This window comes from Pyxicephalus adspersus, chromosome 6 (assembly GCF_032062135.1).
Source record: "Pyxicephalus adspersus chromosome 6, UCB_Pads_2.0, whole genome shotgun sequence".
NCBI classification, from domain to species: Eukaryota; Metazoa; Chordata; class Amphibia; order Anura; family Pyxicephalidae; genus Pyxicephalus; species Pyxicephalus adspersus.
Window position 1 is genome coordinate 24,763,934 of NC_092863.1, and position 15,108 is coordinate 24,779,041.

The 15,108-nt window shown below is 38.0% G+C and overlaps 1 protein-coding gene across 1 annotated transcript in view; it reads left to right on the forward strand.

Annotated features, from left to right (window-relative positions):
- Positions 1-972: 972 nt before the first annotated feature.
- Positions 973-15,108, forward strand: part of LOC140333343 (G protein-activated inward rectifier potassium channel 1-like) — a 59,292-nt gene continuing 45,156 nt past the window's right edge. The window contains exon 1 of the mRNA XM_072414938.1: positions 973-1,800. Within this exon, the coding sequence (XP_072271039.1) occupies positions 1,135-1,800 (666 nt within the window). The 5' untranslated portion in view covers positions 973-1,134. The remainder of the gene's footprint in view (positions 1,801-15,108) is intronic.

The following is a 15,108-nucleotide window of genomic DNA, read 5'->3' on the forward strand; positions in this document are numbered from 1 at the left end:
TTAATTTGCATTTATGCACATAAATGCAAAAAAACATTTGATAAGTATTTTAATGTGAATCTAGATTTATTTTCAGCATCACTATACTAATTGCCAATCAGGACCGCCCCCCCCCCCCCCCATAGAACCTAAGGCATTCTTTGTGCAAGTTCATGTCCATCCTAATGTAAAGGTAATAGGACTTCCATGTCGAAACCTTTATTGAAGACTCCTCCTTTGTGCACCGATTTTATTTGGATACATTTCCTTGGTTTTATTTTATTGCCTGGAAATAGTGTCAGTTTAAGGGTAGAGCAAACTGACAACCCCTTTTCCGTTTTAAAGAATGGCAGGGACCTGGATTGCTGCACATTTGGGGCCCCTCTTTATATTTTCTCAAGGCTAATGTGGTTCAAACTAAACCCTGCATTGATCTAGGTGTACTAGGCAATCAGAAGAGATTATCCCATTCCTGAATCCTCATTGCTCCTCTCCATAGTCATAGTTCTGAGTCATATTGATGACTTGGGACAACAGACAACTGTGTTTGCCCTACAAAATCTGACATGTGTGATGAATAACAAAAAAACAAACAAGGGTCACTAATAAATGCGTGTATACGTGTGTGTGTGTGTAATCTGCAATTACAGTTATCATTTATGTGTTCTCCAGTGCATTCATTCTTTATTTTAATGAAAGACGTCTCGCTTTAAAGGGTTGATCATAAATAGAAAATGAATTGCCTTGTATTGATAGAACACTAATTGACGATCCTGTATACAGAAACAATTCTATTGTAATGTGTTTTATATGTCATTGTGTTATTGCCATTTCTTCCTTTCTTCCAATAGCTGCGTCTGTAGCGCCACCTAGTGCCCCCCAGCGTACGTGCAGGCTGATGACTTCTCCAGTGATTGGCTTGTGGCGAGCACACAAAACACGTACACACATTGCGCTCTCTTGAGCAGAGTCATCCTATTCAATGCACACAGTCAGAACATCCAGCTATAGGGATAAGAAGGGCTCCTTCTTGCCTACGAGCTAAAGGAATGCAAGCTTTTCTAGAGATGCAGATACAACCAGAATGCCTGTAGGGCGGACAGAAGGCTAAATAAACTTTTCAGTGCTCACAGCTAGATTGACTTTAAAAAAATAATGTCTGCTTTGAGAAGGAAATATGGGGAAGAGTACCATGTTGTCACCACCACTGTAGGAGGTGGATTTTTCCCTTCTGTTAAAAGGAAACGACAGAGGTTTGTAGACAAGAATGGACGGTGCAATGTTCAGCATGGGAACCTTGGAGGGGAGACCAGCAGATACTTGTCTGACCTGTTCACCACGTTGGTGGACCTGAAATGGAGATGGAACCTGCTGATATTTGTTCTCACCTATACAGTGGCTTGGCTGGTTATGGCATCAATGTGGTGGATTATTGCCTATATCAGAGGTGACTTAAATAGGGCTCATGATGACAACTACACTCCTTGTGTGGCCAATGTCTACAACTTCCCATCTGCCTTTCTGTTCTTCATAGAGACAGAAGCTACTATTGGGTATGGCTTCAGGTATATCACTGAGAAATGCCCTGAAGGTATCATACTCTTTTTGTTCCAGTCTCTGCTGGGATCTATTGTGGATGCTTTTCTCATAGGTTGCATGTTTATAAAGATGTCCCAACCCAAGAAGAGAGCAGAGACTTTGATGTTTAGCCAGAATGCTGTCATCTCCCAACGTGATGGAAAATTGTGCTTGATGTTCAGAGTGGGCAACTTGAGGAACAGTCATATGGTTTCTGCACAGATAAGGTGCAAGCTCATTAAGGTAAGAAATTACCCCATCAATATAATACCTGCTGGGCAACTCTCTAAATACCTGATAATACCAAAATACCTTCCCAAGCTTCTAAAGCAAGCAACCATTATCAGCTAAATGGCTGGTTATTCTAGTAGGGAGTTCTGTGTGATTGTTTTGTGTTTTGAGGTGCAATAGTAATGTATCAATGTCTGAAAGTATTTTGTTGAAAAGGTTATTAGATACATAAAACAAACTCAGAACCAGTGGAGCTGAAAGTGCACATTAGGTAAACTTTAAAGGCCTATTCACACTGGCAGTGAGGTTGAGGTGTGTTTAACACTTCTTTGACTCAGGACACGCTGCCGCATAGGGAGATGCTACATTTAGCGTCTTCCTGCAGCAGCGCCTGTAGGGAATTACTAGTGGCTGCAGTGTGCAGAGACCGGTTCTTTTTGAACATTTCCTGCCATGCTAGACCTCAAGTGACTGTTAAAGTGCCAGCCCTAGGGAGCCACACAAAATCAGCAATCAAGTGGCAGGTGTGAACCTGCCCCGACACTCCTTGGGTGAATTAAAATGCAAGGTCCTTGCTTGCACCAAACACGTAACTTAGAAGGCTAAGATTTGTTGATAAGTGGCAGATTTTCAGCGTATCTAGGTTAAATTCTCTTGAATAAAGATCCTAATCTTTGTGTTAAAGCTTTGTAAATTTACCCTGATGCCTGCTGTATGGATGGCTGTTAATGTTTTTTTTTTAATGCACTGAGATTTTTTTAAACACTTGAAAGGTACGTTATAGTGCCTCAAAAATGCAGCATGCAGTACTTTTTCCTTCTTTTATTTTGCTGCCTTGTGGTTTTCCATAACAGAAGATTCCCACACCATATACATGTTAATAGTTAACTGGTCCTATATTAGTTAAAGGTATTGGAGAAGGGGTTGACGAATTTGTGTTTGAAGACTTTGATAGGAAAAAAGGCCAGTGTTCCTGTACAGTCAGCATTTTGTTTCTGATCCATGGCATTTTGATATGTGTTAATAACTTAGCATATTTGTGCCTAATAAACAAAATAATTACAATTAAAGTCTTAGTATTACATGACTCCTACAAATGACATTTGAAAAGCTGTATGAAGCACAAACATTGGCCAGTTTTCTGGCCACATTTACATTTCTGCCTTGTTTGGTTAAGTCAAGCTATGTTGTTTTTCACACTTGATGTGAAGTGTGTGGTGCATTTCACTTGTCATCTTCACATTTACACCTTCCTGCTGCAGTGAATTACATTAAGGCACATGATCAAAGCAAGCATTGGCATGCGTTGCATTAAGAAGTCTATTATTGGGGAAGGCAGTGCACCAAAAATGTCCTAAAAATTATACATGCATCATTTTTTCCAACACGGCGCACTACAATAGGGTAATGCATACTATGTGTTATGGTTCGCTGCAGCGCATGTGCCTTGGAGCCATGGTGCCTTGGGGTGCCATTCCAAATGAGTGACTATGAAGCAAGCTTTAACGCATATTTCCCATTGTAGTAACTCCTGTATTACTCTGTGTTACTTTAAGACACCCCAGCAGAGAGATCTGTTTGGACCCCTACCCTAAGCTATATACACATGCTAGATTTTTGTCACATGAGATGAATATCATGATCATCTTGGGTGAAAATCTAGCATGTGTACTGTGGCCCCCCAAAGCTGTCTGGTCCTGGCAGATGAATGAATGACAGAATGGAGTCAACTGATGTACTCACCCATAGAGGCGGGTGCAGCGAGATGCCACTCATTATTCCTCCTCCCTCCCCTCTCCATTGAACAGATGTGCACAGTGTGCATAGCACTGTTTTCCTGTCACTGGAAACCATCAGCAACAGAAGGCTAACATTTGTCTGACGCCTGTACAAGGAATTAAAATGCCTTTTTTATTGTGATAAACCTAGCTTTTCTAATTTGTCATGTCAGTCTGTATTAAACAAGATGTTTGCTGAGCAGACCTAAAGAGGTGCCGGGGGTGGGGGGCAGGAGCTGATCCCTATCCAACACTACTCTCTATCAACTCCTCCCAGCAGCAGAGAAGCAAATAGATGCTTGTTGACATTATTATACAGGTTCCAGGGTCAAAAATGGTGACTTTCTTCCACTAATGGACTAGGGTTAATGGCTAACATTAGTGCATTGCTCATTTAGAAATGTTAAAATGAATAAACATGAATATGTATCATATATTAATAAATATTGATGACATAATATTAAATATTCACATTTCCATAATTTGTTCAAAATATATTTTAAAACAATTCATATAGGATGATTAGGAGAGCACACTCTTCTATTGATTTTCTGCCCCTAGGTCCAGTAGCAAAGCCTAATGTTAAACTGTCCTATAAAATAACTGCACTGCAAATGGGTTCATAAGGAGAAGTTTTCATCTTATTTTGCCCCTTTGTGTAGCAACTAAGCATGCCATAAATAAATAGGTCTGAATAGGAAAAAGAAGCTTATCTGCTAAGATGAAGGCAAAGTTTCTGTGGTTTGTAAATCCCGAAGCAAATCAGCCTGGTGTAATAAAATGGTTATGTAATTATTTAGTAAAAGTTAGTCACATTCAGCTGGACTTCTTCTTGTAATGAAGAGGACAATTTGCAGCTCTTCAAGCTGCTTTATAAATTCAGAACTGATGAAGCAGCTTTGAGAGCTGCAAAACAGATTAATGTGGGATCTTGCTACTTTTCTGTAGCTTTTTGCTATAGTGACTAACTGGTATGCTGTGAATAGACTTAAACTGCAGTAAATCATATTATACCCTCAGGGCTGAATAATGCAAAACAAGTAAACTATCCCTTCTTCAGTTGTAGCAAATTTGGACTAATATGTTTTCTGATAGCAGTGAGAAGTGAGCAGGTTTTATGTTAGAAAACCCAAGTCATACTTTGAAGGACAACTGCACGTTTACAATTATAAATAATACAATAATATACTATTTTATTTGTATCCCCCTACATGGTATGCAAAAGATCAGACCTCAGGTGTAGTGTGACCCCCTGTTACCTCGAATTGATTTTGGCTGGGTTTACAGTCAATTTTGTTCTCAAGGTCTGTGCTCTACTGGTCAGGATAAATGTCAGACAGATGTGAAAATACCATTAAATGTTATATGCTTATAAAAAAATACATAGATTTTAGATGCAACTAAAAAAGTTTACTGTGTTTGTCTTATAACACGGCCTGGGCTCCCAGAAAGGGAGTTGGTCAGGCTCTGATACCGCGCATATGTGCTATAGAATGACACAGAGGTGAATAGTCACTCCTTCATTGTCCATTCACTGCCTGGTGCAGAAAGGTAACCACATTTTTGCTTATCTGCAGTAGGAAAAAGTATGGTTATGTATCTTGTAGGGTTGCATAATTTTAATGACTGCTTGGTAGACAAAACAGATTACTTAAACCTATACCTTTATATTTAGCTGCTTGTCTGGAGTTAGTTACTAAAATTTAGAAAAAAAAAATGTTAACAAGCAATCACATAATCTGTACCATCATGTGTGGTGCTGTAGTAATGGCATGCATTACATGTATTGTGTTTATACTGTAGTAATGGCATATATACCTATCTAATGTACAGCGCTGCGTAATATGTTGGCGCTATATAAATCCTGTTTATTAATAATAATAATAATACAAAATACAAAAAAAGAACTTCTTTCTTTTATTTGTATTTTATCTCTAACACTGCATCGCTTTTAAATCTTTTATTTACTGTACATCTGTTTGTACACCCTCTTTTTTCTACCTCAATACACCCTCTTTTCACATCTCACCTCCTTAACCCTTCTGCAGTCCTTCATCACCACTCTGTAATGCCTTATTTCTATGCACTCATAGACTTCTATTCCATAATGCCCATTTTGTGCTATTCCTCTTGAAAACTTTCCATCTGTAACCCCTTATTGCCCGCTGTTACTTGAGTGGGCCCTGGTCCTTATCTTGACACCTGATGTTTGAATTTGGTGTGCCATCTAACCCCTCCGTGGCTCAGATCGACTCAGATGATCAGAGTTTTGGTCTGCTAACCTCTCTTATGCCTAGAAATAGATAGGCGGTGAATTTATCAATCACTATTTTTTACAAGTTTGTGTCTCACCTGTTCTCTTCTTCCTCCATTCCAGGGGTCAGTGCAAGAACCTGTTCAACAAATATGATTTAAAATTTTAACCAATATGCAGTTTATCAGGGAACTGGTATACAGCACAGTGATCCTGAAATCAAACCACAAAGAGTTGTCTTCCACATCCCAAAAAACAGGCAGCATAGCTGACCTTCAACTTGCTCACTGAATTGCCCCAAGGTGAGCATTTATTTTTTAATCTGTGAGCATCCATATGTTAACCATTAAAGTCACTGAATAATGCAGATGTTGCAAATGCATTATTAGATAACTATAAAAAGGTAAGAAATAAAGCAGCCAATATAAAAGGTTCCAGCTATAATTAAATTAAAAGATATAAATGTGAACAAAAGAATATGTTTACCCTTACTGATACTTACATTTTTTTGTGAGCCACCCCTTGGTTTAAGTTAAATATTCAAAAAGCAGAAAAAAAGAAGAAGAGGTTTGCGGCTCTTGAGTTTGTGGAAAACAATTTTTTTATATATTTATATACATGTAGTGGGACAAACATAAAAACAAGACCATACCCACTGCCTGTTTATAGATGCACAGGGTTGGGGTAATTTGGTAACTATACATATGTGTTCCTAATATTATAATATTGTTAGGGGAAACTGTGCTTAAGCATAATATTATCCGGCGGGTTTCGCCACAGGTTGGCTTCCTCAGGGATGTGATGTTTGACAAGCTTAACAGTCTGTATGTATACATTAGATATTGAAACATAAAATCAATACAAAAACAGTGTCAGTGGCATTAAAGCTCCAAAAAACATATATATAAAGATAGTCAATAAAGTATACATAAATGAATTTAAATCAATACTTCAATGCATTAATATTGACCTAGTAGCTTACAAATAATGTACATCAGTATACATCAAATAACCACATCCATATGTAACAATAGAAAAATTTAAATGTTACTTACGTATTGGTGTGAAAAGATCAAAGTAAAGGAGTGCGATAGAGAGAACTAGTGACATGTGAACAGAAGTTTGGTTGAAATTAGTTATAATTCTCCAAATACGGTAATTAAAAACCTCTACACTATATATACTTAAATACTCATATACACTCATACGTTGACATTAGGATTTATACCACATAGACATCTTCTTCATGCAACTAATAATGTAATAATCATCCTCTGCTATATGACACCTTACGATAATATATGTATATATATCTGTAATGTATCAATAAATTATGTTCTGTTCTATCATTATATTCTTTTGATGGCATATTGTACCCTGTTATTTTCCTGTATATGTATATTTACATATGTATCAGCGTTGGTATAATTTTCACCCTAAATGGTTCCTTCCTTGTCACTCATTTCATCCTACCCTGCCCTAAATGATCCCCCCTGATGTATACTCTGCCTTGCGGGGGACAGGAGGCTGCCCATTGACAGCCACATAGGCCTTTATGCAGTCTATTTGCATCAGCCTCTATCCCTCCCCCGCATATATACATGCATAAATCTTCTGTATTTAATACCTTATACTGACCGATAAACTCATCTTTATTTAGATACAGCTTTTACTTCAACCAAACTCCTGTTCACATGTTACTAGTTCTCTCTTTCGCACTCCTTTACTTTGATCTTTTCACACCAATACGTGAGTACCGTTTAAATTGTTATATTGTTACATATGGACGAACCCCCTAGTTATTTAATGTATACTGATGTACATTATTTGTAAGCTACTAGGTCAATATTGATGTATTGAAGTAATGATTTAATTTTGTTTATGTATACTTTATTGACTATCGTTATATATTTTTTTGCTGTTTTTTGTATTGTTTTTTTCAATATCTAATGTATACATACAGACCGTTAAGCTTGTCAAACATCACATCCCTGAGGAAGCCAACCTGTGGCGAAACACGTCGGATAATATTAAGCTTGTGCATCTGTAAACAGGCAGCAGGTATGGTTGTCTTATTTATATCTTGTTTATATGTTTGTCTACACTACATGTAAATAAATATATAAACAATTGTTTTCAACAAACTCAAGAACCGCAAACTTCTGCTTTTTGAATATTTAAAAGATATAAATAATACAATAAATGCAAATTATAATAGCCTCTGTCATATTTGATTTGAAAAAGCATATTGCATGTTACATTAGTTTCTCAGATTGAATGCAGTCTGGAATAAAGCATAGCATTATATTAAGACTATTATGATATTAAGAGCGGAGCTGTTCAAATCGCTCTTGATCAGATCAACTGCAGTAGAAAACATGTAAATCTGTCAGTCTTTTCTTGTGTGCGCTCAGCTATTTAGCTTTTTTTCTCACTACTGCAGAGACGGCATGTAGAGTCAGCCTGAGACACTTAAAGTAACCCCACACTGTTGAAGGTGATGGGATGTTCCTAATTACAGTTATAATATGGAATTTTACAGCAGCATTGTGGCGTGTGTCCTTACATCTTACCCCACTGAAGCACCACTATTATTTCAATCCAAAGTGAACCAATGATTGACCTTCTTTTTATATCTAAAAAGTTTTACACTTCTGCACTCTGTACTTACTGCCTCCTTGTTAAACCTGTCTATTTAATTTTGGTTGACCCAAGGGTTGACAAAAAAAAAAAATGGGCACATTAGCAAAAACTATTTCAATTCAATTCAAAATGCCAGTAGATGTAGGTCTGCTCTTTCTCTCTCGTTTCTCCACTCAGCAAGGAGAGAGGTAAAAGAATAGAAAAGATAGCAATGATGTGCAACAATATGGGGGTGACAGAATGGAGAAGGTAGGAACACAGAGGGAAGGGGTGAAGAAAGAGAGATATGGTGATATGATGTAAGGTAAGGGGGAGGAAAAGGGGAGCCTTCCTTCCATCCACTTTTATCCAGGTAACAGTATTCTGACTAAACTTTTGAGGTGATGGGATCATTTTTGAGTGGTTATTCCCATCTATGGAACTTTGTACTAGTGTCACATGGAGCTCTATGATGTCTGCTATATATTGGCCCTGATTTATCAAGCAAGCTTGCCGCGCATATTTACGTGAGCCAGAGTCGAGTGCTAGGACACTCGCCTTCACTTGCCAGCTGGATTCCAACTTTGATAAATGAGCAATGGGGTCGAGAATACGCCAATTAGGCGATTAGTTTTTAGCTGCGCGATTCAGAAGGATCTGTTAAGCTCTGTCAATGGTGAAGTCAGAGCAATTAATTAGCGCACACCTGCTCCCTTTTCTGTGCGCATCCACAGTCTATTAGAGGTCAGTTTGAATCTTTAATGCTTCATCTCTTTTTGGGTAAGTGCTAATTTTTTTGGTACATTGTACTCATTTTCAAAATTTCTTAATTTATTGTAATATTTATTGCACATGTTGTTTTGATACTTTTTTGTTTGGTTGCAACACTGCAAACTATTTATGATCAAGCTGTATACATACGAATTAGCACTTTAAAATATGCCATCACACAATAATATGACTGTAAAAAACATGACCAATCATTTTGGATCTGATTAAAATTCATTCTAGTTTGGCTTTAGAGAAATCAAATATTTGCAAAAAGGATTGTTGCCAAAGATGGTATAATACATGTATCAAGGAACATTCACTTGATTTCACTTGTGTGTATGTCAAAATAAATTTAAATGTAGAGAAATACATATTCATTTTCATTATTACTATTTTACCTGGACTAGTTAGGGGGGGATAATTCTAGTAAGTATGCTTGGATGGTATGCATTGATGTAACTTTTTGTAATCTTCATTATTGTTAGCTTTGCCTGGTTTCTTAATTATGGTTTCTGTTCTATAGCAATACTTCAGCAATGTTTTGTCATTTTTTCCACAAATTTTCAGTACAAATATATGCATGGTTTCCACTACATACTGCTACTTGAACCCCTGGTTGCCTTTGTTCCATTCTCAAAGTCACATTGTCACATATTGGTATTTGAATGTCTAATGCACTCTAAAGAATACAAAGGCGAAAGGATATGGGACTTTAACGGCAGTAGATATTATAAAAAATTATCATAAATCTTTTATTTCCTTGCCTCTTCCCCTACACCAAGTTTCCAATAGATATTTTAACATACATGGGCTAGATACATTGTACACATTACATATGTTGAGATCATCCGACGCGTTTCGCAGACTATGTCCACTTCCCCAGGGATGAAGTTGGTTCAGCTAGTAGATGTACCAGCACTACAATATGATACAAAAAACAATAAATACAATTTCATTGTATACATCATTTCTTCAACATCAATTTGTTCTATACATACCAAAGGTTGTTACAGTTACCAGTATGCTTATTGCCTTAGTACGAAGGCAGGCAGAGGGCAGGACTAAAAACATAACATACAGAGATGGCGGTATCCCATATATATTCTCCACAGTAACATTCAGTGCTTCTCCAATTATTATTGGCAATGTTTATTTCATTGTGGAGTGTTCATAAACAGTTATCTTCAAAAAACTAGATTCAATCACTGTGTATAAAGTACCAATAAGTACATAAGTGAGATGTCCAAAGTTATCTATATACATGTATGTATCTTTACACATATATTCTCATAAAAACATATGTTTATCCATATATCAATACACTGGATCCATATCCACACCACTTCTAGTCTATATGACTAAATCATCCTATATATATCTTGTCCCAAAATCTAAGGAACAAACCCGTATTTCAGTATATATTGTTTCCATATTTACTATCTTATTTATCATTAATATCCAAGACGATAACTAGTCCTGTCCTAAGGTCCCCCAAGCATTAGAATTCCCCAAAGGTATCAAAAACTAGTGGTGCTGTGCCAAAAATTCATTAGTGTTATAACATAATATTACTACCAAGAATAAAGGCCCTGATTCATCAATGAAATCCATGCTTCCTGCGAGCCGGTTTCCCGCGGTACGGAGTCGAGTGCACTCGTACACTCGCCTCCTCACTGCCAGCCGGATTCCTGCCTTGATAATAATGAGCAATAGGGGTCGCGAATCTGCCAATTAAGGCGATCAGGCATCGGAAGCTTTTATATAGGCGCCTATGTAGAGGAGTTGAACTCGGTTAACTCTTGCCTAACAGAAAAAAAAAAAGTGATTTAAAAATATGCTGTTTTCTTAGCGCACATAAATGTTTAAAACATTTAAACAGCACAAACATTTTTTTTTAGGGCTAAGGGTAATTAATATGTGTGCCATTAGAAAGAATGATTTTTTAGGGGAACAGTGACTTTTAATGCAAGCTCGCCAGTGTAAAGCTGCCGAAGGATGCGCGGCTACGGCCGCAAGCTTTTTCAGTTGCTGAATTGCGCGACGGCGTACGATTTCGGATCGCGAATACGAATGCGCGAGTGAGCGTCCGATTCTGCTTGATGAATTAGGGCCATTGTCTTTGCATAACAGAGGAAAAAGATGCACAGTATTATCGGTGAATCAACTGTGCATGCCCAGGAAAGCCTTTTGGTTGAAGCTGCATTTTAACGGTCATAATAAAAGAAATGGGTGTCGTTTTCATGGGTTGAAATAAACTTTAATGCAAATTGTACATATCTATTTGATACCTATTGGTGTGTTAAATATACCATTAAAATTGTTTAGGTATATCTGTTCAAAAATATACCTGTCGATCAAGTCAGAAATTTTGAACTGATCCTCAGCATCTTACAGTCTGACAGCATGGTGGGTCCTAGGCGTGCTCGAGGTCTCTTTCACTTTGGGTATTTAATACATCCATGCTCCCGTCAGCTTCTAACATTTTCAGATCTCCAGGGGAAATATGAATTCCCCATGTGATATTGGGGATAACATTAATTCCTGATCTCCCCCTTAAATATAAAATTGCTTTTAAAATGTTTTTGTTTGAAATATAACAGACAAGGGTCATAAATTTCCCTTTATCAGATATTTCTTGATCTGACAACCAGCATCCTTCTAGACCCTCTAGTTTACAACACCAATTGTAAAAGTTGGAGTTTTGTGTCTCCAGGTGTCATAAAACTCAGAAAATGCTAAAAGAGTGGCCCCTGAATGAACTCTGACCTGTATTCTGAAACCCATTTATTAATCTTTATATTTCCAATATACGATTCTGTATAAGGTAGTAGTTGGCTGATTTGTAGCTGGATCATTATGGTGAGCATTTTGAGACCAATACCTAGGCCTCAGGAAACCCTGGAAACCATATTTGGCCTGTTCTGGTGAACAATAAGTCCCAGACATGCCTAGTTTGGTCTCTGTGAACTGTTTATTTTGTGGTGATTAATATTCTGGGAGTTGGCATTTCATAAAACCTGTGCTTATGAAATTAATAATAATGGCACTGACACATTAAGCACTGCAGGGAGCCCACTGACTCTGACTAATAACTTGGACTTTACACAGCAACCTGGACCAAGACAAACCAACTGTACTTAAACATTATTTCACAGTTTTTCCCTTTTATTTTACACTGTTACTATAGTTATGTTATTGTGTTGTGATTAGTGTTTTTTTTTCCTGTATTTGTTTATGCACTGTTTTGTATGTTTTTACAACTCCCGGGGGAACGTCAGCGCCTTCACCGGGCAACGGATCGAGGAAGAGGATGCGGCCAGAGAATGGCAGGACACTGGAGGACGCCAATGGGACCAGGTGAGTGTTTTTTTTTTATTTCACTTTTTTAACTACCCCGAGTGTTACTAGGTGTTACCGCTTTCAGCTTGTTTTCTTTACCCTCCGAGTCAAACTCAGAGTTACCCCTGGTGAGGTTAAAGAAGCGGAATCTTAGCTGCGTTTGTCAAAGGTAACAGTGCGTGCTTCTGTCTAAGCATGTGGTGGCAGTCTACCTTTGATGGTGTGTTTCGCAGGGGGTAACAGAGTGGGTAACCCTGCTCCATGATGGCCCTTCTCAGCCTGCTGGTGTGTGAAATGTTGCTGAGTGTGCTGGAAAGTCTATGCGCAGAGGGGTGGGCTGAGAGGGCATTCGTCACACCCCATTTTAGCTTTTACGGTTATCTTCAAAAAAGACCAACTTAATTTTTTTTGAATATTACCTGCTTTGTACGGTTTTGTGCAGATGGCCCTGCCCAAAAAGATCTTATGTCCATAATGTATCTGATGTAAATGCGGATTCAGCGATGCCCTGATTCCTATATGAGGAAATGGGAACGGGCCCTGGGTAGAGAGCTGCCCCTGGAGATCTGGAGGCTTATATGAAACAGTGCTCGGAAGAGTTTTTTTTTACACTCTAAATAAAATGCACATAAGATATTGATGCATTGGTGCCTTACACCCAAACAGACTCCATACTATTTTTCACACCACCACAAATGTTGAAGATGCCAGGCGGAGATTGGTACATTGTACCACATATTTTGGACATGCCCAATCTTAGTACCTTATAGAAAAATGGTCAATGACTCGCTCGAGGGACTTCTCGAGATTCTTTTAACCCTGGATGTGGTTACACTCTCACTGGGCCTGCCCATACATAATTTCTCTAAAATTGGTAAAAAGTTGGCCTTTTATTTTTTGACAGTGCCTAGATGCCTCATTTCAAGACACTGGAAAGTGACGTCCCCCCGCACGCCTTTCTGCTCTATATGCCCAAATTAAGGATGTTCAGCTTATGAAACATCTCACGGCCTTGTTAAATGACCACATTGATAAATTTACAACAATATAGGCACCATGGGACTCTTACCTACTATCCGTCACCATATTATTTCGACAATTTGCTGGCTCCTTCCCTTAGGGAGGACCTATCATCTGACTGATACATACCTGTACCACACAGGCAATGCAATACCGAGCTTCTGCTCCCTTGTTCCCCATATCCACCCTAATCCCCTATTGTCTTTTCTCTCATCACTCTATGTTTACATTTAGTAATTCATTGTAAGCTGTAGCCCTAATTTTCACTATGGTATCTCGTGAAAAGACTTGGTAACGCTACGACTAGATGTCATTTTTTTTTTCTTCCCTCTGTTTCCTATACTTCATTTTGTTATTGTTGTCATATTTGTTGGTATTATTTGTATGTAAAAATCAATAAAAACACAATTTAATAAGAAAAAAAATACAACTGCCCTGTGCACACTTACTGTGTCCCAAAGTGTCTCATTAGCCCCCCCCCCCAGTTTTTATGCCAAGGTGTTCGATTAGTGTCTACATTGTGGAGTCAGAATAGTGGGAGGGTTTGAGTAGTTTAGCAAGAGACACCTGTGAAGGGCTGACACCTCTTAGTGAATAGAGATAGTCCATGTAACCATTAGTAATTACTGGACACCAATGTGCTCTCATGGGATAGCAAAGAAATGAAGAAGGGGAAGACACAGATTCCAGAAGAAGCTCACATTAGGATCATAGTGATATTTGTGCACCCTAGGCTGTAGATAGATGTAAATTTTGACCTCAGTTTATCAGTAGCAATTGTTAAAAACAAAAAACTGCACTGGAAGTGTCATGTAGAATGTTGACCTATTTTGGGATTTGTTGTATGTTTGTCTTATCATACCTTGGTTATTACTTCCCCAATATTCTGACTCCAATTGTTGAAATAGTAGTTGATCCACTCCTGAGACCCTATATGCCTGGCCTGAACGAAACAGAGACAACCAGTGCTGACAATCTTCCTCAGATAGCTTGAAACTCACCAAACACCTTGAATCCATACATCTTTATTGTGCATGTACAGATGAACAAGAATTCACAAACGTTCAGGTATTTGCAGGACAAAAGGAATATTCTTTTCCTAGCCTCAGCACATGGGACTAGTAACAATATGGGGAATCACACAATGAAGAAGAAGGAAGTGACATCAACAAGAAGGGATGACGCATAGAGAAAATAGGTGCAATAAAATCATAGACCACAAGATGGCAGTAGAACAATGCACTAAACATAAAGTATAACTATAACAAAACACATTGCATAGAAAATATAACTGCTGAAGGCAGCACACTCCCTGACTGGTATTGTAAGATACCACTATATACCAATAACAACATGACAAAAGTTATGGAAAAGCAAATAAATGGTAGTGCAATTTGCTATAAATGTCTTATAACCAGAAAAACAAAGAAAACAAACATATAATGCAAACAGTAAACCTTACAGTACTAGTACAGTCTTTTCTTCAAGTGCAGATGAATAAAGGGTCAATTCTTAAAGGGCAAGAGTAATACGAGT